This window comes from Dasypus novemcinctus, chromosome 2, assembly GCF_030445035.2.
Source record: "Dasypus novemcinctus isolate mDasNov1 chromosome 2, mDasNov1.1.hap2, whole genome shotgun sequence".
Lineage (NCBI taxonomy): Eukaryota > Metazoa > Chordata > Mammalia > Cingulata > Dasypodidae > Dasypus > Dasypus novemcinctus.
In genome coordinates this window covers 180372119-180394366 of record NC_080674.1, presented here as the reverse complement: position 1 = coordinate 180394366, position 22248 = coordinate 180372119, and the positions used below count along the sequence as shown (strand labels likewise).

The following is a 22248-nucleotide window of genomic DNA, read 5'->3' as shown; positions in this document are numbered from 1 at the left end:
CACAATCCAGTGCAAGTGTGCATTTTTTCATTTTCTTTTTATCTTTCTGCCCATCCTAGGTATTGAACTATCAACATGAATCATCCTAACAAAGCTTTTTCATTTTTTCATTTTTTGATACCCCAACTTATTTTTACCTTATTTAATTTTTCTAAATTAGTATGTGTTCTATATCTAACCTTTAAACCCACCACTATATTCCATTTTACTATTAATGGAACCTGGCAATATATTAAGTTTCATTTTTAAAGAAGTTTCAGACCACAGAGAGGTTCAACTATGGCAGGGGAGAAACATTGGTGTGGGGTGTTATTGATAGGGGGCACATGGTTGGAAGGGAGTTTTTCAGGGCATCAATACAGGGTACACAAAAATGTTTGGATATTTTCATAGGGGTTTCAGTTAAAAACAACTGAGGGAGTGCTGAGTTCCTAGCCAGGGGAGCTCTATCACATTCCCCAATGGAAAAGCAACAATCCCCCAAGTGCAATGGCAAAAACCAATAAAGACAGATGGTCCAACAATGAGCCCTTGATACTGATGGCTACAATTATGAGCCTGTGTGTGTGAAATATGCACTAGGCCTAGAGCTGCAGGGTACCTAAGAGTTACCTCCTGAGAGCCTCCATGTTGCTCAAATGTGGCCACTCACTAAGCCAAACTCAGCATGTAAATGCATTATCTCCTCCCCAGAGTGGGACATGACTCCCAGGGATGAGCCTCCCTGGTGCCAAGGGATTACTACCAAGCACCAGCTGACAATGTAACTAGAAAAAGACCTTGAATAAAAGGGTCAACTCAGACCAGCAGAATATCTCAGCCTACATGTAAAATCAGGTGTTAAAAACTGCTTTATGACTTTGGATAAAAGGGGGAAATGGAAAGGATAAATGAGTTTATATGGCTATGAGTCTCCAAAAAAGAGTCGGGAGGTCATCAGAGGAGTAATGCTTATGCATGCCTCAGCAGGGTCCCAGAGATAGCCAAAGTAGATAGAAGCCCAGGTACTGGTTCTCCTGAGGACTACAGAGACCCACACGTTCTACAGTCACGGCAGATGGCTCTGGAGTTCAGTACCATGTCAGGTGGCCCTACTTTGGAGTTTGTGTTCCTGAGTATGATGGAGTTGGACTCAGATATGACCTTTCTATATATGCCTCTTCTGTTACTTTTACCGGACCTGTGATTGGCAATGGGGTTGGTGTACACTCAGGAGACCTGAATCTCTGGACTGTCCATGTGATAGCCAGGCCCTGAGCCTCAGCAGACTTGCAACTCCTACCCTCTGGTTTATTGGGCTTACCCTGGCCAGCTAACACGGAGGTGAAGAAGGTCAACCACCACACCAGGGAGCCAAGAGTGCCTACAACTGCAAGCAGGAGAATTGCATCCATCATCCATATGGAATCTAAGCCACCTCTTGATATAGAGGGGGAGTGGACATAACCATCCCAGGGTCCACAGGATGGAGGAATAGAGTATGGATTAGAGTGGACTTCCTGATATTCTACTATGGAACTATTGTGATTAATAATGGAAGAAATTGCATCATTAATGTGGAGAAAGTGGCCATGGTAGCTGCTGAGGGTAGAGTGAGGGAAGAAGAGATAAGATATGGGGGCATTTTCAGGACTTGGAGTTGTCCTGGGTGGTACTGCAGGGACAGATGCTGGACATTGAATGTCCTGCCATGGCCCACTGGGTGGACTGGGGGAGAGTGTAAACTACAATGCAAACCACTATCCATGTAGTATAGCAGTGCTCCAAAATGTATTCACCAAATGCAATGAATGTGCCACAATGATGAAAGAGGTTGTTGATGTGGGAGGAGTGGGGTAAGGGAGGTGGAGGGTATATAGGGACCTCATATTTTTTTAATGTAACATTTAAAAAAAAATAAAGAAGGAAATAAAATTTTATTTAAAAAAGCATGGATCATCCTTTAATAATCAGACAAAGATAAAAATTGTGAAAATTATTTTCTTCAAGATCTTCTAGCCATATACAACTGAGCTTTCTACTTAGCACAAATAATAGTTATGACTATTCTCTAAGAGCTTGCAAAGTGGCAGCTACTGTGGTGAACATCCAAAATGGATTATCTTGTTAAACTTCATATGACTGTACAAGGGAAATAGTGTTTTCATATATTTAAGGCACCTCTGGCACAGCCAGGTTAGGGAACTGGTCCAACATCATTAAGTTAGCAAGTGGGAGAGCTAGGATTTACATTCAGGCAGTCTGCTTCTAAAGCCACATCTCATAAGCCTTAAGCTCTACAGTCGAAAAGCAAATAGTCAAATAGCAACTGTCTCTATTTTTTTTCTTATTGTTTATAATTGTTAATTTTTAAATAGAACTATGCATTTTAAAATTCACTCAAGATAGGGTATCATGGCAAATGTGCAAAATGTTACAAGTTGAATCTGGGTATGTGGATCAGTATATATTGGCGTTCTCTGTACGGTTTGTGTTATTTTTGCAACTGTCCTATAAGTTTGCAATTATTTCAAAACAAAAAGTTAAAAAAACAAACATTATGTCTCGATCCCTTCTGTCACCGATACACGGTAAGATATTAATGATGGTGAGACAATTTTATTACGCTTTTCATGTCCCTCTCAGGGTCTTCTTTGAGAAAGAATAGAAGCAAGAAAAGTGTTTCCTTTGTAATTCCTTTCTCAATTATTTTTCTCCTTAGAAAAAGGAAGGCATACAGGTAACAGCAGCACATCTAAATGGAGTGCATTTTAGCCTCACAGACCTTCACAGGGAGTTCTTCAGAGGGCCCTCGGGCTGCTCACCTCGGGCGGAAGTGAGGGGGGGAGGCACTGGCTGCATTTACCTCCTCTTGTCAATGTCTGTCTCTCCTTGCCTCCTTTACCTCTGACTCCACACTCCCCTGCTCTGGCTGGGGAAGGGTAGGGGAGTCACAGAGTTGCTGCTGTCCTCACACATTCCCGACCTCAGGGGAGATGCAGGGAACGACCCTGGGCTAGCTCCCGAGCTGAGCAAGGGGAACAGGTAGGGGTATGGGGGCCAGGGCCTCTCTCGGCCCATGAGACGACTTCCTAGAGTAATAGGAGACTAAAGAACCCATTCTTGGAGCCAAGGAACACGCTATTCCTCAATTTATTGAAGTGATGTCACATGGGTGTATTTGTAAATACTACAACATACCCCATACACATACCTGTTGCTCTTAGCCATTTAGAGTTCAATGGCATTTTAATTGTATTTTTTTTTAGGATTTCAACCTCCGGATCTGGTGAACTGTATATTTTCAGGTATTTGCTTAGAGCAAATAAAAATTCTATATTACATAAAAAATTGAAAATAAAAAGATGGGTATCAGGATGCCAATTGTCCCTGAAGTCTCACCCCTCCCCCCATCTCAGCTTCAATCCTTCCACAATACTGTCACTATGGTGATGAGTTTCCTTCCAGGCTGTTTCTATGCACTTACTGTGTGTGCATGTGTGTGTGCACGTTTTATATAGTTCTGCAACTTGAGTTTTACAGTTAACCAAATGCCATTGGGATCTTTCCATGTCATTTCATAGACCATGCTCTCTCCATTTCTAACCACTATACTGCAAAGTCAGTATGGTACACAGTATCTTTTTTTTTTTGACACATCCCCTGTTAATGAGCTCTATGCTATTTTTGGTTTTTATTTATTACAAAACCTGTGGTTTATGTACCTGTATGTATTTTTGCATACATTCATAACCTGTATTCATGTATAATGTGTTTATGTGTATTTATGTACCTGTAAGAATCCCAGTGGAATGGTTTACTTGAAGAGGAATTGGTGTATCAAAATGTACGTTCATATAAATTTTAGGAGATAGCGTCAAATTGCCTTAGAAAGAATAGCAACCAATTTCCTTTTACTAGCAATCTATGAACCTACCCATTTCTCCATAATGTTGCTAATACTGGGTATACAACTCTTTCTTAATGTTTGTCAGTCTGTGTATGATTTGCAATTGTAATTTGTAACTCTTTGGTTTCTAGTGAAATTGAGCATCTTTTATTTGTTGAACATCTGTAGTCACTAAATTGCTTGTTTATAACCTTTGTCCATTTTTCTTTGGGGTATTTGTTTTCTTCTGGTTTGTATAATTCTTTATGTATCAATAATGACCCTTTTGCAGTAATACATTTTGCAAGACTTTTCTCTTGCTTATCCTGTTGTTTGACTTGTTGCTTGTCTTTTAGCTTTGTTCATCATGTCTTTCATTGCACAGGAAGATTATAATTTGCATGTTGTCAAAGCTGTCAATCTTTTTCTTTATAGTTATTAGATTTTGTATCTAGAGAGTAATCCTTTATTCTTTCAAATCTAGTGTTTCCAAAACTAGGCTGAGTCAGACACTCTTGTCCTGTAAGATGGTATAGGTATTCCATGGAGGACAAGGATTTTGCAGTCAAACAATTTGTGGAAGCATTGGTTGAAGCAAAGATATATTAGTGAGGTTTTTATATTTTAGAACTTTTCAGAACTTTAATATGCAAGGCCACATTATGACATTCCTCAAGGCAATTATATAGTGTATATTAAGGATGGTCAAAGACCATCTTTATTATGAAACATCAAGCAGATGTAGCAAAACCATATGCTTGCAGGGCTGGGCAAGCAACAGAAAGCAGTGGAATGGACTGAGCACAGAATGGTCAAAAGTAAAAGGTCATACCATATTTCAAAAATGATCACTCTTGTTCAATTACTTTCCAACTATGCTAGCCAAATCAAACACATCTGCAGACTGCATTTCTCTCAGATGCCACCAGTTTGCAACCTCTCAGTCCTAAAGAAGCATTCTGTGCCCAGAAAAATGCTGTTTGAGCACATCTAGTTAAGCTGCCCCTTCATTCATTCTTAGGCAAAGAACAGAGCTCTGGATCCACTGAGACCCTGCATCTGCATGAGCCTGAGCCCATTCTTAACCCCCGAGCCTCAGCACCTTCACATGGATTCAGGGGACATGACCTGAAATAAAGTATACCATGCACCTATTGTAATGCCCAGCACACAGCAGGCATGCAAGGCGTGTCTGCCGAATCTCACCTTATTTCATCTCTCATGTTCCTGCCCTCCTTCCAGAGTGCCTGGACAAAGTACAATATGTACTCTTCATAATTACAACCAAAGTGAGAGAACCAAAAGACAGAAACAAAACCCTCAGCAAGTTGAGGACAGCCAGGACCTCAGTGTCTGCAGCTGGTTTGTTTGCTGGTTTTCAAGTGCTGCTGCATATCATCTTGGTGCCTTGGAGTGATGCTAGAGCCTGGCAGTCCCCGGGAGTCTGCACAGACAGTCCCACGTAAATCCTTCAGCTATTAGTGAGGATTGGACAGGGCTGGGAGAGTGGCTGCCTTCTGAGCTCTGGGCTGGCAATAAAGGAAAGCAAACTGAGTAGCTGTCATCCTGAGACTCAGAGGGTGTTAGCAACTCAATAGGAGAGTATTAAACTTTCAGCTTGTCCAGGCGGCCTTGCAGAGAAGTGGGAGGACTGTAGTTCTCTCTTCCAACGGGGACTGCCCATCTCTGGCTCAGGAAGTGTGCCAAGTCCATTGTCATGGCCACAGGGCTCCTGTCCACAAGTCCTGACACTCCCGACGGGTGTGATAGACAGGTGCAGCAGGTGCTACCAACAAGCGCTCCCAGAAGGCAGAGCAGCTCAGGCAGAACATCTGCTGGCGCCTCGGCTGATACAGGTTTCTAAGGCCTAAGAACCAGAGGCAGCTCAGCAAATAAGTAAATTAATATTGTATTGCTGTTACTTTTATTCTGTGGTATCTATTTCTACACTGCATATAATATTTTATAATTCTTAAAACACACACATGCACAGACTTGTATTTATGTGTGCAGGGTTATTAATCACTGGGTTTTTAAATAGCAACCGTTATTGGAAATGTTATATAAGTCAAATATTTTACATGTATGGCCTCATTTAATTCATACAACTATTCTCTGAGTAGACTATGAGTAAATATCATCATCCGTTTCACCAGTGAGGAAACCATGGCACAGAGAGGTTAAATAATTTGCCAGAAGCCATAGCTAATAAACAGCATAGAAAGATTATGAGCCCGATCTGTCCAACTGGCTCTTAACCAGTAATCTATACTCCTTCCCATCATGCTTCGGGGGAGGCATTTCATCTTGGTAAGAGGGGAAGTTTTGATGAAGGCAGTGAAAGCTGATTTGGGGGAGGAAGTAGATAAACTTTCCCCATTATAAAGACAGTCTTTGAAACGAATGTACAGTTTTCCTGCTGCCCCTTAAGTGAAGGATCCTCCTCACCACATTTATAGGGGGTAGCAAAACTAACCACTGAGGAAAAACGTTTCCTAGTTTGGTAATTGGTTATTCATGAAACATCATGTGAATTTCCTAGATTAATCATGTACTCCAACCCTCTGCCTAAGGCAGGTACAGGCCTCTGGAAGAGAGCCAGACCCAAACCAAGCAATAATGATTCCACTGGCACAGCGAAAAGTCATCGGAGAACATTTGAGATGATTGCTATCCAGATGGGCTTCACAAGAATTGATCATTTCAGGCTGCTACAACACAGCAAGTGTTAAAAAATGAAACTAAGTAAATAAATAATAAACAAATTAAACACTAAACAGCTGCACTCTCTGAAATGGGAATGGTGGTTTGGCTGTTGAATGCTTCCAGGTTCTGTTACTCTGTCTTTCTGTCTTTCTCTCTCTCTCTCTCTCTCTCTCATGCACACACCCAAACACACCCACAGACGTGAAAGCAGCCCAGAATAAGAGTGAACAGTTTCTGTGCCAGTAAAGAGAAACCCCTGGCAAAAAAGAATGTCTTTCAATCTTGCAAGTTTATACGCAAATGCTAGACATTTTCCTCATTAAAGAGCCACAGGCATTCAAAACAGATGGTATTCCCACCCTATCAATTTTCCAGTCTTTTTAATCAAGTGATGGATTTTCAAGGTCCATGGAAACTGGACCATGGAATTCACCACAGCATGACCAAAAAGGCAGCTTCCTTAGAGAGGCTGAGTTGTCTCTGAAGGAAAACGGGTATGACTCTCTCAGGATATTAGCTCATCACTAATCTTCCAGGGAAAGGGAAGAGGAACCTACAAGGCTCTGGAATGCCCGGGTCTCCATGCTTTCTCTTTCACCTATGTGACTTTGGGAATGTCAATTCTCTGTGCCCCAGTTTCCTCATCAGTCCAATGGAGATAATAAAGTTACCTGCCTTCAAGGATTGATGTGAAGATTAAATGAAAAATGCTAGCAAACATAAAAAGGTTAAATCAGTAACTCATGGGGAAAAAATTCTACCCTACCTGCTGCTGCATTCACCTTTCCCAAATATTAACCCTGAAGAAATAGGAATATGGTTGAGAAGGGTGGAGGGAGTGAGAAAGAATCAACAAAAAGAGACACAGATTCCCATGCTGCTGACAACAGAAGCAGACAAAGAACATGCAGCAAATAGACACAGAGAACAGACAACTGGGGTGGGGGTGGGGGGAGGATAAATAAATAAATCTTTTTTTAAAAAAAGAATCATTTAAAGATTTGGGGTGAAACTCAAGCTACTGCTGTTAGATTCACATTTCCCTCTCTCTGGGCGTCCTGCATACGTAGCCTGTGGGTCACTTCTCAATTTGAAACAATTTGAAAGCAATTAGCATCAAAAGAGAGGGAAGAGAAAGGCATCCTGAATTAGCCAGCCTTCAGGACCCAGACCCAAACACACTACCATCTTTCAAGTATTTAGTGTTATTTAGCTCATAACCACCTGGCATTTTACCAGAAGACTTGGCTCGTTAATAAAATTATGTTATTGTTCAGTGGTGTTTAGGAACTCAAAACTCTGGACTTGCATGCCCTGGATTCAAATCCCAGTCCTGCCCTTTTTGCTGTGGTCTCTAAAGCTCATCTGTAAAACAGAGATAAGAGGAGTATTTGGCTCATTGGGTTGTTGTTATAAAGAAATGAGCTAAAAATATGTATGAAGCTTTTAGTTCAATGTCTGGCACATAGTTAATGATTAAAAATAAATGAACTAGCAAAACATAGAAAATGGAGGTGGCTAAAAGTCATTCTTCTTTTCAGCCAATAGGTAAGTACTACGGGGCAGCCACTGTTTTAGTCACTGGGGACAATAACGACAGAGCCCCTTGCCCTCTGGTACACTCTAGTGCCTTTCTTTAGTATAAATGCCACTGATAATGGCCAAGGCAGCATGTCCCTCAATATGAGCTTTATATTTAATTCCACTACACTTGGATCATTAATCGGGGCATTATGAAGAATCACTGACCTAAAGAAAAGAGGGTCAAGTGGGTCTGCGCAATGTCGCCATGTGCCTGTTACTCACATTTAAACTGCGCCCCATTCACAAGCGTCTGGTGCTGACCCTCAAACCTGCCCCCATATCAACAGTGCTAACAGGGCTGGCACACAAAGGGACCTCCGGGCATGTGGCCCATTACAGAAACACATGGAAACTCCTGCTCTTACCCTTTCCCTTTGGCGTAGAGAAAAGCTTTGACTTTAGAGTCAGGAGACGGGACGGATTTAATTCCTATCTCTACCACTATGGATGGGTGTGACTCAAGATGAGTTATTTGTGCTTTATGAGCTTCCCGTGGACACTGAGGACAGTAATTCCTTGCAGATCTGTGGGCAGGATTAAAGGAAGTAAAAAGCCCAGCTCTGCATCTAGCACACAGTAGGTACTCAGTAAATGGGCAGTGTTTTCATTGCTATTTCTACACTTTTTTGACCTGGCTTTAATTATGCCTGGTCCCAGGTGGGCTGCCGCTCATGCCAACACTGAACAAGGAAAACTACAGGAAGCAATTGATAAAAGTTTCCACATGAGTCCTAGAAATGAGAAATAACTTGCCTGATGACCCAGAATTCACAGTGGATAAAGCCGGGATTTGAGCCAGATCTGTTCTCTCTTTCCACTAAGATAGGTACACAGTAAGTTTGGTCCAGGAGTATCAGTCACTAGCATTCACACCATATGCACCCACTAAAATGCACGGCAAACATTACTAATAGATGGCTGCACTCTTTCCCTTTTGTACCCCAGGAGTCTCCAGTTACAGTTGTCCTGTTTGATCAGAATCATGACACTAGGAGAAATTTTGCCATCTGATGTTTTTTTGTTCCTACAGTTATTGTGGCTTTATTCTCCTTGAAACTTTTATCTGTGTTTCTTTTTTTTTAACCTGTGTTTCCTGATGTAAATGAATAACTGAATATCCTGGCACTCTTCGGCCCCATGTGGCAAGGTTAAGAGCGCAAATACTCCCCTACCAGATCCCCCTCAAGTAAAACAGCCCAGTGTTTTATGATGAAGGAATGGAAGGAGAAGTACGAATACTTAAATCATTTAAACTACCCTCTGTAAGACTCTGTACTTTGTATGGATGGTTTTATTCAATTCTTTCATTGTGTTTTCCATCCTGTAAAAGGATGAACTCGCAGGCACAAGTGTTGATGTCCAATTTCCCACTCAGATAGTTCCAGTTCCAAAGCCAAAGTGCTTTCTCCCACAGTAAACACTGAGGTCTACAGCAGATCCCTTGCGATGGGGTTTGCTAACATCTCATGGCCTTGATCCTTCTCCCCTCATCAGCTCACACCCTAAAGAGTATTAAATTCTCTTCAGATGGTACTGATCTCCATATCTGAATATGACTTTGTATTCTTCTTTGATAAATTTTTAACAACCATGGAAATAGGTGGAAAGCGTCATTGGTTTTATGTAAATCCCTGAAGCTAATCTTCGCCTATAGAACAAATTAAACAAGAGATGAGGCCCCTTTGCACTGTTCTGAGCTAGAAATCCCTGAGCATAATCTTGCCTGAATAACAAGGAAAACAAGCCACTTCTTCTACTGTTATCCAGACAATTAGAACCTGGAAAAAAAGACGTATGCCAAAACCAGCACCATCGTATTATATGCATTTGCGTAGCATTTATAATTTGCTCTTTTGCAGGCAGTGTTTACTTGATCCTCACCCAAACAGTGAAGCTTTATAGAAGAGGGAACTGAGACACTGAGCAGTTAAAAACACGAGCCTATGGTTACTCAGCTGATAAAGAAGTGCCTTCTTGTTTGCCAGATCTCCCTGCCGCGCTAAGTGCTCGGTGCTCATCCTTCCTTCCTTCCTTTCTTTCTGGTTCTTTCTTTCCCTGCCTTCTTCCTCCTTCAGGCCTTTGTTCCTTTCCCAAAGTTAGAGTTAGTTCATCACAGGAACACTGGTGCTGGACTTAGAAAGCAGCGCGAGGAGGGCGTATTCCCCCTCCCTTCTCAAGGGCAGGTAGTCTCCCCGGGGCACCTGGGCTCTCAGGGCTGCTGCTCCCGTCTCTTCACCGCCTCTGTTGGCCCACCATTTCGGCTCTCAACCCTTAGGCCTCTCTCCTTGCAAGTGTGTCACCCTCCGTTCTCACTGGATATCTAAGGCTGTCTGGCCTCCCACTGGGAACTCAGCGACTTCCAGTATAAGACAAACAGGGTGGCAGGCTCACCCCTATTTCTTCATGTGGCCCCCTGCTCTGTTACTACTTTATAAAATGTTGGAGGGTTTTAGAAGGGGGAGGAAGACTTTTAAAAGCCTAACGAGAGGGAAGGGAAGGTGAGTACCTTATCGTTGCATGTATCAAAGGTTCATTCCTTTCTACTGCTGTTACGGATGTATTGCTCTTTATCACGTGGTTTGGATGTAACACCACCCATGCTGAAAGGTATCTGGATTATTCCTGATTTGAGGCTATTACTGATAAAGAAACTATGAAACTCACTTTAAAAAAAAAAGACTGTGGTCCCAACTAATTCTGGAGAAACCCTCCAAATCCCCAGTTTAGTAGCTTCATCAGTAGGTGCTAAATGAATAGTGTAACGTAGTGATTGAGAGCAAGGTCTTTAGAGCCAGGCAGGAACGGGTTTGAATCTCAGCCTTACCATTTATGAGCAAGGGAGCCTTGAGGAAGCTATTTCAACTCTCTGAGCTCGTTTCCTCACTATAAAATGGAAAGGTTAACGCCTGTCCCTGGGGTTGTTCATTCATTCGTTCATTGAACAGATATTTTGTTGAGCATCAACTGTGTGTTAGGACTGTTCTAGGTGCTGAGGACACAGTGAAGAGCAAGGCAGTTCTACACATGCGTGCACACACAAACACAAACAGGCTCCCATTTTCTAAATTAAGGAAGCCCTTAGCAGAGTGGTTCCCAAACTTTTTTGCACATTAGAACCACCTGGGAAGCTTTTAAAATCCTGATGCCCAGATCAGACCTGTACCAACTAAATTAGGATGCCTGGTGGTGGTGACACCCCCAAGTGGTTCTAAGCGGTAGCAAAGTTTGAGATCCGCGAGTTAGAAGAGAAGGCCCCCTAGGCCTACTTCTGCCTCTGCCTCCCACCTCTGCTCTAGCTGAACCCTAGTAACTCAGTAATTCTAACCGGAAGCTGGGTAACCCCAAGCATAATAGTGGACACTTAACTAGTAATCAAAAGGATAACATTGATTTTTTAAAAAAAGTTATCTGCATTCACTCACAGATTTAGATAAACGTGTTGGGGATTTCCTTATTAACACCACATCAGGTGGCCCCTCCTGAACGCCCTGGAGAGAATCCGTGAAGCCGTGTCTCCCTGAACAGCCTCTTCATTCACCCTCTCTGCCGCCAAACCTTTTCTCAACCACAGGGCTGGGACTCAAGGTTTCTCCATTTAGAGAGCGTACAGATCAGCACCAGGAATCACTGTGTAGAAGAACACATTTTCTTCCAAGGAACTCTTGTTCATCGCAGAGATGCCCTAATCCTAAAGGGATACCCAAGTTCATGTGTTCAGAACAAAAGGTGGTCTATGGAAGCCTCGATTTAGAAGACTGCCATCTTAACATTTCTCACCATTAGAAGTGGATCAGGTTTGGCCTATTTCCTTCCACATAACAAAAACTTCAGGGCTCTTTTTAAAGGAAGCATTTGTACCACCACAGAAAACAATGAGTATTCTTTCTCCTACCCCTGGCCTTCATGATCATTAAACCACCTTGAATGCTGCATATTGAAAGAAAAGCAGATACTGTTACAACATGCTGTTATTTAGAAGATGGCCAAGGGAAACGATAGGGTTTTTTGGCAGTGTGAACGGACCTGCAAAAGGATGGTGGTTTTATATTGACTTTTCATCAGGTTGTTGATGGATTCAAAAAGCCGTCTCATGGATTCTTCAAACTCCATCTGTTCTTTGCCTTCATAAAGCCTGAAAGAAGACACATCTGGATTAGGTCTCAAGTCAGTGGGCAGTACCTTTGAAATCATGTGCCAGCCACAACCTTCCTTGAGAATTTAAAAGACAAAGGGATGAGAGATGGGGACTTAAGGGGAAAGGGAGTTGATTCAGCAGTGGCTGCGTGCAAAATTCACTCAAGGGAGAAAATAACCATATGGCACCATACTAACAGAAACCCTTCGGATGCCATAATGTAATAAATCTGTCCCCTGCCAGGTTTTTGTTGTTGTTGTTGTTTTTTAATCTCAAAGGAAAGAAAGTTCTCTGAACCAAGGGGACAATAATAATTTCATCCTTCTGCAAGAATCAGATAGGAGAGAGTGTGGTCATCAGATTTTCAAAGCATCTTGGAAACATCAAGGACAAATATTTTCAAATACACTGCCCCTTCCGTGGAGCCACTGCCTGCTCGCGAGATGAAAACCAGCATGGCTGCTCCATGACACGGAGCACGGCGGCGGCTTTCCTTCCACGCTCATCTCAGGAATGCACTCAGTGCCTAATTTAAGCCTTTTGGTCCTCTGATTATAAAGGCCTTATGTTGTTATTGTAAAAAAAAAAAAAAAGTACACATAACAAAAATGTACAACTTATCAAGTAAAACTCCTTAATCCTACCTCTGAGATTAGCTATATTAACATTTTAATATGCATCCTTCCAGAAATGTTCAAAACCTCTACTAATATATACATACAGATTTTTAAGGGGAATCTGTCCCCTGATACAGAATTAGCGTCCTGGCCTCTGAGGCTCATCACGCACCTCACGCAGCCTCACGTGTCCTGTCCCGCCCAAGGCTCCTCCAGGCAAGCCTCGTAGCCAGCTGTGAGGGAGCTGCAGCCCCATCGGTGGCACCCAGTGTGAAATACATGGAGGAGTATTCCTGTTTCCAATTCAGATAAAGAAAGTGTCGCCTGTCACAGCCCCGCACAGTCAAAACCACTCAGCCTGTCCCGGCTTTGGAGAAGGTGCTTTTCTTAGATAAAGCGCTGAGACACTCAGGCTGGTTTGCTGCATCAACCACAGAGCCGGCTGGCCCATCGCAGCTCCCCTCAGTGCTGCTCAGCCAAGCCCCCACCCCTCCCTCTCCTCCTTCTTCCTTCTTTCTATTTATTTTCTCTGTCAAGTATGTGTCTCTGTTTATCTCCTTTCAAGTCTTATTTCTCCCCTTCCACCTCTCTTTCTGTAGCTTTCTCTGTTTTTTCTCTCTCTGTCTCTGTCACTCTGTCTTTCTCTGTTTCTTTCCCGACTCCATCTCCATCTTTCTCTGTGTTAATCACTCTCTGTCTCTCTCCTCTCCTTTTCCTAACAAACCCTTCCCTAATGCCCTCTTGAAGTGAGATACTTAAGGGGAGGCCAGTGCAGAACGCTCCAGTCTGTTACTGGGAATCGGCTGCTGCTGCGGACTTTCTGGGGAGCATCTATTCAAGGTCCTAGAGCCAAGGCTCCAGGAGGGGCCAGAATTCTTGAAGCGGCCTCATGCTTTAGGCCCCTTATTCTTTCATTTTCTTCCTCTCCCTGGCTAGCTCTCCCGCTTTCGATCCCTCTTTCTATTTTCTCCTTTCCCCTCCTCTGTGCCACCAGCTCCTGACCCTTCTTGTCCTGCTGCCACTGGAATATGTGTAGAGGGAATGTTTTAGGGTCGGTAGGCTCTGGGTTCAAATCTACACTGTGCCCTGTACTAACTGGATAACTTTTTAATAACAATATCAAGCACGAGAGAGCATTGCTATGTCCCAGGGTCCTCCCCTCTGTAATTGGAATTCTCATCTCTCACTCCCACGCCTGGAGGCAGATCCTATCAGTGTCCCCATTTTACAGACTGATGATGTTTAAGTAACCTGCTGGAGGACATTACACCAGGAAGTGTTACAAACCAACTTTGGGCTCCTGGGCCCAAGCTATCCATCAGTGTGGCTACCCTTTTTCTCTCTGCTTTACCTTCTCTCAATTTCCATAAGTGTCAGTTCTCATCCACAATACATGGGCTGCAGCATGTGTCACAGGATTGCAAGGAGACCAACTCTCACCTGCAGAATTTGACACAGTGCTTGGCTCCCAGGATCAGGAGACATTAGCTATTGCTTTGCTATTGTGACTAGCAGGAGAGGAGTATTATTATTTGCTGTCATTCCCAATTCACAGATAAGGAAACAGAAAACTCTCAAGAGACTGACACCTGTCCAAGTTTCACTAAACAAAGTAGAAAAGTTGGCACCAACATGCAGTAATGCCTAATCTGGCAAAGTAGGGAAGGAAGGGAGGTTTTTCCTTCAGTGTAGTAGTGATTGGTTTCCCCATGAGTTAGTTCTGTTGGGTTTTCGTGGTACCTTCAGCCCCTCATTCTGGCTAATGGACAGTCCAACCTCCAAATCTTCTTGATCTTGAAATCCATTATTCTTTACACTACCAACAAGTGCCTGTGAATGGTTACTTAGCCATATCACCACCACTGTTAGTGGCCTATAGAATAGGGCCTGCCCACTGTCTCCTACCATCCTCGGCTGTCCATGATGGAGTCATCTGTTTTCATATATACATATGGACTGTCTCTGAAAGGTATATTCATCTGTGCATTTATGTGCATGTGAGTGTGTGAGTGTGTGTGTGAGTTGTGGTGGTGTGGGTGGGTGGTAGGGGGTGGTTCTGGCCAGATCCTCTACTTGTAAACCACTTGTTGCACCTACGAGGATGGCCTTGAACTACCTTAATCTGCTGGTTGACACTGCCCACCCCTACTCTCTACCCTCATAGCTGAATGGTCCTGTGGCAGTTCTCAGTTTTCTCTGGAATTGGTCCTTCTGAACTGAGAAACATGAAAACGGCCTTGGTGGGAAGCTGTCTGAGTGGTAGTCCTCCAGATGGACTGTTCATTAACTGCTGCTGAAGAGGTCCCTGAAGCTGCCCCGCTAACCAACCTCTTGGGGTCTGGTTATTTAACTGTTCTTTAGTTTCCATGAGCTGTAAAAATATCCTTACAATAACTCTCTTTTTGCTTAGATAGCTGCAGGTGGTTTCATTGCAACCCCTTTCTCGTCAGAAAATCTCCGATTGGGAAGGGCTTCTACCTTCAGCTCCCAGAGTACTGGATAAAGAGTTGTTAGAAAGTCCAGTAAGCATTTAGTCCATGCCTCTTGTATGGATGAAGAAACTGAGGGCCAGACTGGCTAGCAACTTAGCTTCACTGCCATCTTTTAAATGTTATCTGACTGAGGTGGGATGGAAAGGAGACTTTTAGGCTCTAAAACCCAAGCCAAGGCTCTCTGCTCAACTCTAAACTTTTGTAGGAAATTGATTTAATTTCTATCACTGAGTGATTTGCTCTAGGTTACAGATCTTATCAGTTGTATAGGTCCAACCAGAACTCAGCATTCTTCTCCTTCTCTGCTCTGAGCATCTAACAGGGGAAGGCAGACGACTTAGCTCCCCTGAGGCCAAAATCCTACAAGGGCTTCTACCTCAGTGGAATCCAAGCTGCTCCCTGTTACATCGCAAGTTAAGCATCAGTCCCTGGAAAAGACTCCTTAACAGCACTCTCCAGTCCAGAGATGGAAATATATTCTGTACCTGCCATAGTTTTATAAAGAATTTTTTGAAAATTCTAGGTGGAAAGTGGTTTGCATTTTATGGCAACTAGATCATGCATTATTAGTGTTTTTTTCTTGAGTGTTTTTAATTAGTCAAACTTTATGGTCTTATTATAATGTGCATGTTTATTTTTAAGCCAGAGGTTTTCCTTGGAGGTAACTGGAAGAAAAATAGGAGGACATAACTACAGTTGGGGAGAAGAAAGGAAAGAAAAAGCTATTTAGTTTAAAAGGCTTTGCTATACAGGCATACCTCATTTTGTTGCACTTCATTTTATCGTACTCCATAGACATTGCATTTTTTATAAGTATTTTATAAATTGAAGGTCTGTGGCAACCCTGCTTCAGGCAAGTCTGTCTGCACCATTTTCCCAACAGCATGTGCTCACTTTTGTCTCTGTGTCACATTTTGATAATTCTCGTAATAGTTCAAACTCTTTCGTTATTATCATACCTGTTATGGTGATGTGGGATCAGTGACCTTTGATGTTACTATGTAATTGTTTGGGGGCTCCACAAACTGCGCCCATAAAAGGCAGTGAACTTATTGATAAAAGCTGTGTGTGTTCTGACTGCTCCACCAACTAGTCGTCTTGTCTCTCTCCCTGGCCTTGGACCTCCCTATTCCCTCAGACACAAAATATTGCAATTAGGCCAATTAATAATCCTAATGGCCTCTTCCAGGTGAAAGGAAGAGTCTCATGTCTCTCACTTTAAATCAAAAGCTAGAAATATTAAGCTCAGTGAGGAAGGCACGTTGAAAGCTGAGAGAGGCTGAAATCTAGGCCTCTTGTGCCAGTTAGACAAGTTGCAAGTGCAAAAGAAATGTTCTGGGAGAAAATTAAAAGTGCTACTCCAGTGAATACACAAATGATAAGAAAGCAAAGTAGCCTTATTACTGATATAGAGAAGCTTTAGTGGTCTGGATAGCAGATCAAACCAGCCACAACTTTCCCTTAAGCCAGAGGATCTTAACAAGGAGTCAGTGAGCTTGAATTTCAATTTAAAAAAACATTATTCTCGGGGGGATGTGTTGATGTGGGTGTGGTATATTTATTAAATAATACACCATATAGTGTGGACTCAGTAAGGGGTGTGTGGTTTTCATCTGACAGGCAAAGGGGTCCATGGAACAAAAAAAGGTTAAGAACCCCTGTGGGGTTAGTAAGCCTTAACTCTCTTTAATCTTCTGAAGGCTGAGAGAGGTAAATGTGCTGCAGAAGAAAGTTTTGAAGCTAATAGAGGTTGGTTCATGAGATTTAAGGAAAGAGACATTCCGTAACATTAAAGTATAAAGTGAAGCAGCAAGTACAGATGTAGAAGGTATAACAAGTTATCCAGAAGATCTAGCTAAGACATTTGATAAAGGTAGCTACACCAAATAGATTTTCAATGTAGACAAAAGAGCCTTATATTACAAGAAGATGGAGAGGAAAAGTCAATGCCTGGCTTCGAGGCTTCAAAGGACCGCCTTGTTAGGGATTAATATATCTGGTGACTTTTCCTTGAAGCTAATGCTCATTTATCATTCCAAAACTCCTAGGGTCCTTAAGAATTATGCTAAATCTACTCTGCCTATCCTCTATAAAAGTACCAACAAAGACTGGATGACAGAACATCTGTTTACAACAAGGTTTACTGAAAATTTTAAGTCCACTGTTGAGACCTGCCACTCTGAAAAAAAAAGATTCCTTTCAAAATATTACTGCTCATTGACAATACACCTGGTCACCTAGGAGCTCTGATGGAGATGTACAACAAAATGAATGCTGTTTTCATGCCTGTAATACAATGGCCATTCTGCAGCCCATGGATCAAGGAGTCATTTTGACTTTCAAGTCTTATTATTTAAAAAATTCATTTCATAGGCTATAGCTGCCACAGATAGTAATTCTTCTGGTAGATCTAGGCAAAGTAAATGGAAAACCTTAGGAAAGGATTCACCATTCTATATGCCATTAAGAACATTTATGATTCATGGGTGGAGATCAAAATATTATCATTAACAGGGGTTTGGAAGAAGTTGATTCCAACCTCATGGATGGCTTTGAGGGGTTCAAGACTTTAGTGGTGGAAATAGATGCAGATGTTGTGGAAATAGATGCAGATGAGGTAAAAATAGCAAGAGAACTAAAATTAGAAGTTAAGCCTGAAGATGTGACTGAATTGCTGCAATCTCATGATAAAATTTTTAACAGATGACCAGTTGCTTTTATGGATGAGCAAAGAAAGTGAGACGAATTTATTCTGGGTGAAGATGCTATGAACATTGTAGAAATGACAAGAAAGGATTTAGAATATTACATAAACCTAGTTGATAAAGCAACAGCAGATTAAGAGGACTGATTCCAATTTTGAAAGACATTCCACTGTGGGTAAAATGCTATCAAACAGCATCACATACTACAGAGAAATTTTTCTCAAAAAGAAGATCAATTGATGTGGCAAACTTCATCGTTGTCTTACCTTAAGAAATTGCCATAGCCACGCCACCCTTCAGCAACCTCTTCCCTGATCAATCAGCAACTATCAACAAAGAGGCAAGACCATTCACACCACAAGCAAAACGACTGCGACTCACTGAAGGCACCAATGATGGTTAGCATTTTTTAGCAATAAAGCATTTTTTAGTTAAGGTATGTACATTTTTTAAGACATAATGCTATTGCACACTTTACAGAACAGTGTAAACACAACTTTTATATACACTGGGAAACCAAGAGTCACGTGGCTTCTTTTACTGTGATATTCACTTTATTGCAGTGGGTCTGGAAGTGAACCTACGACTTCTCTGAGGTGTGCCTGTACTGACTGTGTAGCCCCAGACAAATTACTTCTCTTTTCCAAGTCTTCATTTCCTTATAGGTAAAAGGAGATACAATGCTAATTCAAAGGGTTGTGTGGCAGTTTGAGATTATTTATGAATCCCCAAAAGAGAGATTATGCTTGTAAACTAATGTATTCCTCTGGGTGTGATGCCCTTGGATTGTATTAGATTCAGCTGAGAGATCTTTGATTAAATGACGTTAAGATTAGGGCTCTGATTCGACCATGTCAGTAGGGCATGATTCTGGTTGAGTCCCCACCCTCTTGGTGGACTGATATAAACAGTCATTCATTCAAGAAGACATGTGGAAGGAGACTCACAAGTGAGATAGCCCTGTCCTGTTTGACCCTGGGGTCCCGGAGAGAGATGGGCCATTTGCACGGTAGGTTACAGCTGACCTTGTGAAGAGACCAGAGCAGTTGAGAAGTCCTGAGAGACAAGCCCTATGCCAGCTTACAGCTCAGGTCGGCAAGAATCTGGGCCTGTGGAGTCTCAAGAGTAAGAGTAAGCCCCAGCAGGAGAGACCAGGCAGAGATCAGGGGCCATTTTGCCTCAACACGTGGCAACTGACTTTGGTGAGAAAACAACCTTGAGCTGGACTCCTTAGGGCCTTGTAACTGTAAGCCTTTACCCCAAATAAACACCTGTAAAAAAACAACAGATTTCTGGTACTTTGTATCAGCACCCCTTTGGCTGACTAATACAGAATTTGGACCAGGAGTTACAGATATCTCATATCGATTCTGTTTCCCTAAAAACTCTGACTAAGGTGGTTTTGAGGTAAGAAAAAAAAAAAAAGATAATGCATTTCAAGTGCCTAATATTGTAACTGACCCATAAAAATGTTAAGTAAATATCAGCTAGTTTTCTTGTTATTGTTGTTGATTCCTAAACACAGACATGATCATATAGCAAACACTCTAACCTGAGGGTAAATAAGTAAGAAGAAAATTTCCAGTAAGGATTGACAAGGGAAAAACTATAGATAGATAGACAGATAAAGGTTTTAGATTATATGGAAAAAATAACTTCAGGAGAATGGGGCCAGTAAGCATTGTGCAGCCTCCCTTGAGAAGCTTGAAAGAAAAGAAAAATAACGTCTCATCTCTCTGGGATGTGTTAAATGTGGCCTTGAAGTCAAGGTCACAGCAGATGAGATTTGAAGGCCCTTTTTAGCACTTAGTTTCTGTTATGGCTTCGGGAAGGAAACATTTTTTTTCTGGCTTCAGAACGCCTAGGAAGATGCTTCGGGAACTCGCAAATTCTGCCAGGGAACGCATTATTGAAGGGCTCTGAGGTCCTGACCAAGAAGAAACGGGAACTACTGCGCGCGCTGCAGCTCCCAGGGCTTGGATAAATATAGCGCTGCTCAGCTTGCATGTGATTCATTAAGGAGACACTGTGCACAGCTGAGCACTCACTAAATGCAAATGGAGCCCCATATGGTGAGTACAAGGCTTTGCACCACCTCCTCCACGCAGGTACATAAAGCCAACCTAAGACGGAGCAGCCAGCTTCAGGTCCAGCGGCCCTGGGGAACAGAATCCAACCACAGCATCCTCAGGCCGTGGAAAGCAAGCGGGGAGATTGCCCTCAGACTCCAGAAGAGAATGGTCTCCTGGCAAGCCCCACCCTTCCTTTTATTTTTCTATACCGCAGCCACTTTCAGCTCTTCTGAGCTGCATTCACAGACATCTCCCGGATTCCTTCCCTGCTTTTTTGAGGCAGTAAAGTTTAGGCAAGTTTAAGCAAGACTGCCTGGGTTGGTTCCCAACCCTGCTCTGCCACATACTAGCTGTGTGACCTTGGCTAAGTTCCTTAATCTCTCTAAGGTTCAGTTTGGTCATTATTAAAATGATGCTAGCCCCAGAAGGTTGTTCCAAAATCAAATAATACATGTACAGTAATTAGCAGCATGCCTAGCACACAGTAAACAATCAACAGTTGTTAGTTTATTATGATATCTTATCACATTTTTCTTCTGGATCTGTCCATTTGGGGTTCCTAAGCTTTGGGGAGGAAGAAATGAGTATCTTCATGAAAACAATCACTGGTTACTGAGCACCTACTATGTGCTGGCACTGCATTTGGAGACAAACATGAGGGAGACTGAGCCCTCCAACCCCCTGAGAACTTAAGAGACAGGTCAATGGATAAATCATTCATCACCACAGAATAAGAAAAATGGAATAATAAAGGTTAATTTTTTTTTTATCAAGCACTTTCTAGGGCCCAGGCAAATGGATTAGACTAACTCATTAGGTTTAGAGAGGCATGCACAAGGTAAGGGCTGCCTGAGAAGAAGTAAGGGTCCGGTTGACAGTGAGCCCTCCCTGTGCCCTCAGCACCCATTGCTCCCACAGCCCCTGCGCACCGCGGCCCGCCTACCCCATCCCTCCTCCCCCCAGCAGTCCCAGAACTGCACTGCAGTCTGACCTGGCCCCGGCTCCCCTCGACCCCCTCACCTGGTCACATCCTTGCCTAACTCTGCAAGACACACACCTGACTCATTTCACCTACGCCTGGGAAGAAGGCCACATTAACTGGAAGATGTTTTTAAATAGAAAATCAATTTTAAAAGATTTCATGATCTTATATGGAACTGAACAAAATTACATAAACAGTGTGGTCTCCACATCATTTTCTTACCTTGCCACAGAGGTCAAGATGCTGGGCACTGAAGAAATATTGTAGAAGGTAGGCCACGAATTTAACAAATTTTCTTAAATGGAAGATACACACTCAGAACACCACAACTCAGACTGCCACAGGGACTGAGGCATCCCTATCATAATACTTCATTCTTTCTTATGATCATTTATTTGCCTGTCTTCTCTGCCACAGTATAAGCTCCAAGCAGTCAGAGATCGAGACTCTTCTGGAACAAATGATAAGTTACTGAATGAATGAACCTCGCCATTCTCCAAGTCGCTCCACAGAAATGTCTTATAACTCCAGAACCCATCTCAGGCCGGCTAATTCTGAAGGCACCCAAGAAGAATCTCAAGGAGATTCAAGGAGGGTAGTTAATCATCAGCTTCAGTTATGCAGCCTTTATTATTATATCCTTTACTACTAAGACTACTACTAATAATAATAGCTGCTTTTTATTAAGCAATTGCTATGCATCAGACACTGTGTTAACTGTTTTTGTAAATATTTGTTTGCTTGATTCACACAGTAACACAGTGATATGGGTATTATCACCATTAAATGAAAAGGAAATGGAGGCTCAGCTAAATTGCATAATTTGCTCAAAGTCACCCAACTAGTAAATAGCAGAGCCAGAATTTGAGCCCAGGAGAGACTGGCTTCATATTTCATTCTTTTAACCACTAGACAATATTGTCTCCAGGGAACAGAGCAAAGGAAAGGCTGATTGCAAGGAGGTGGAGCAAGTAGGTGGGTTGGAAGCATCACTTGCTCAGGGGATGATGTTATGGGACTGGCCCTAAACTTTTTTCCGGTCAAGCTCTAAATCCAAGGTGACTTGGCTGGTGTTCCTACCCCTAGA

General features: G+C 42.5%; 1 protein-coding gene across 1 annotated transcript in view; it reads right to left on the bottom strand.

The window, feature by feature from the left end:
• The window catches only part of DOCK2 (dedicator of cytokinesis 2), a 419924-nt gene that overhangs the window by 296147 nt on the left and 101529 nt on the right, over window positions 1-22248 (bottom strand). Inside the window, exon 23 of the mRNA XM_058282039.1 lies at window positions 12182-12290. Within this exon, the coding sequence (XP_058138022.1) occupies window positions 12182-12290 (109 nt within the window). The remainder of the gene's footprint in view (window positions 1-12181; window positions 12291-22248) is intronic.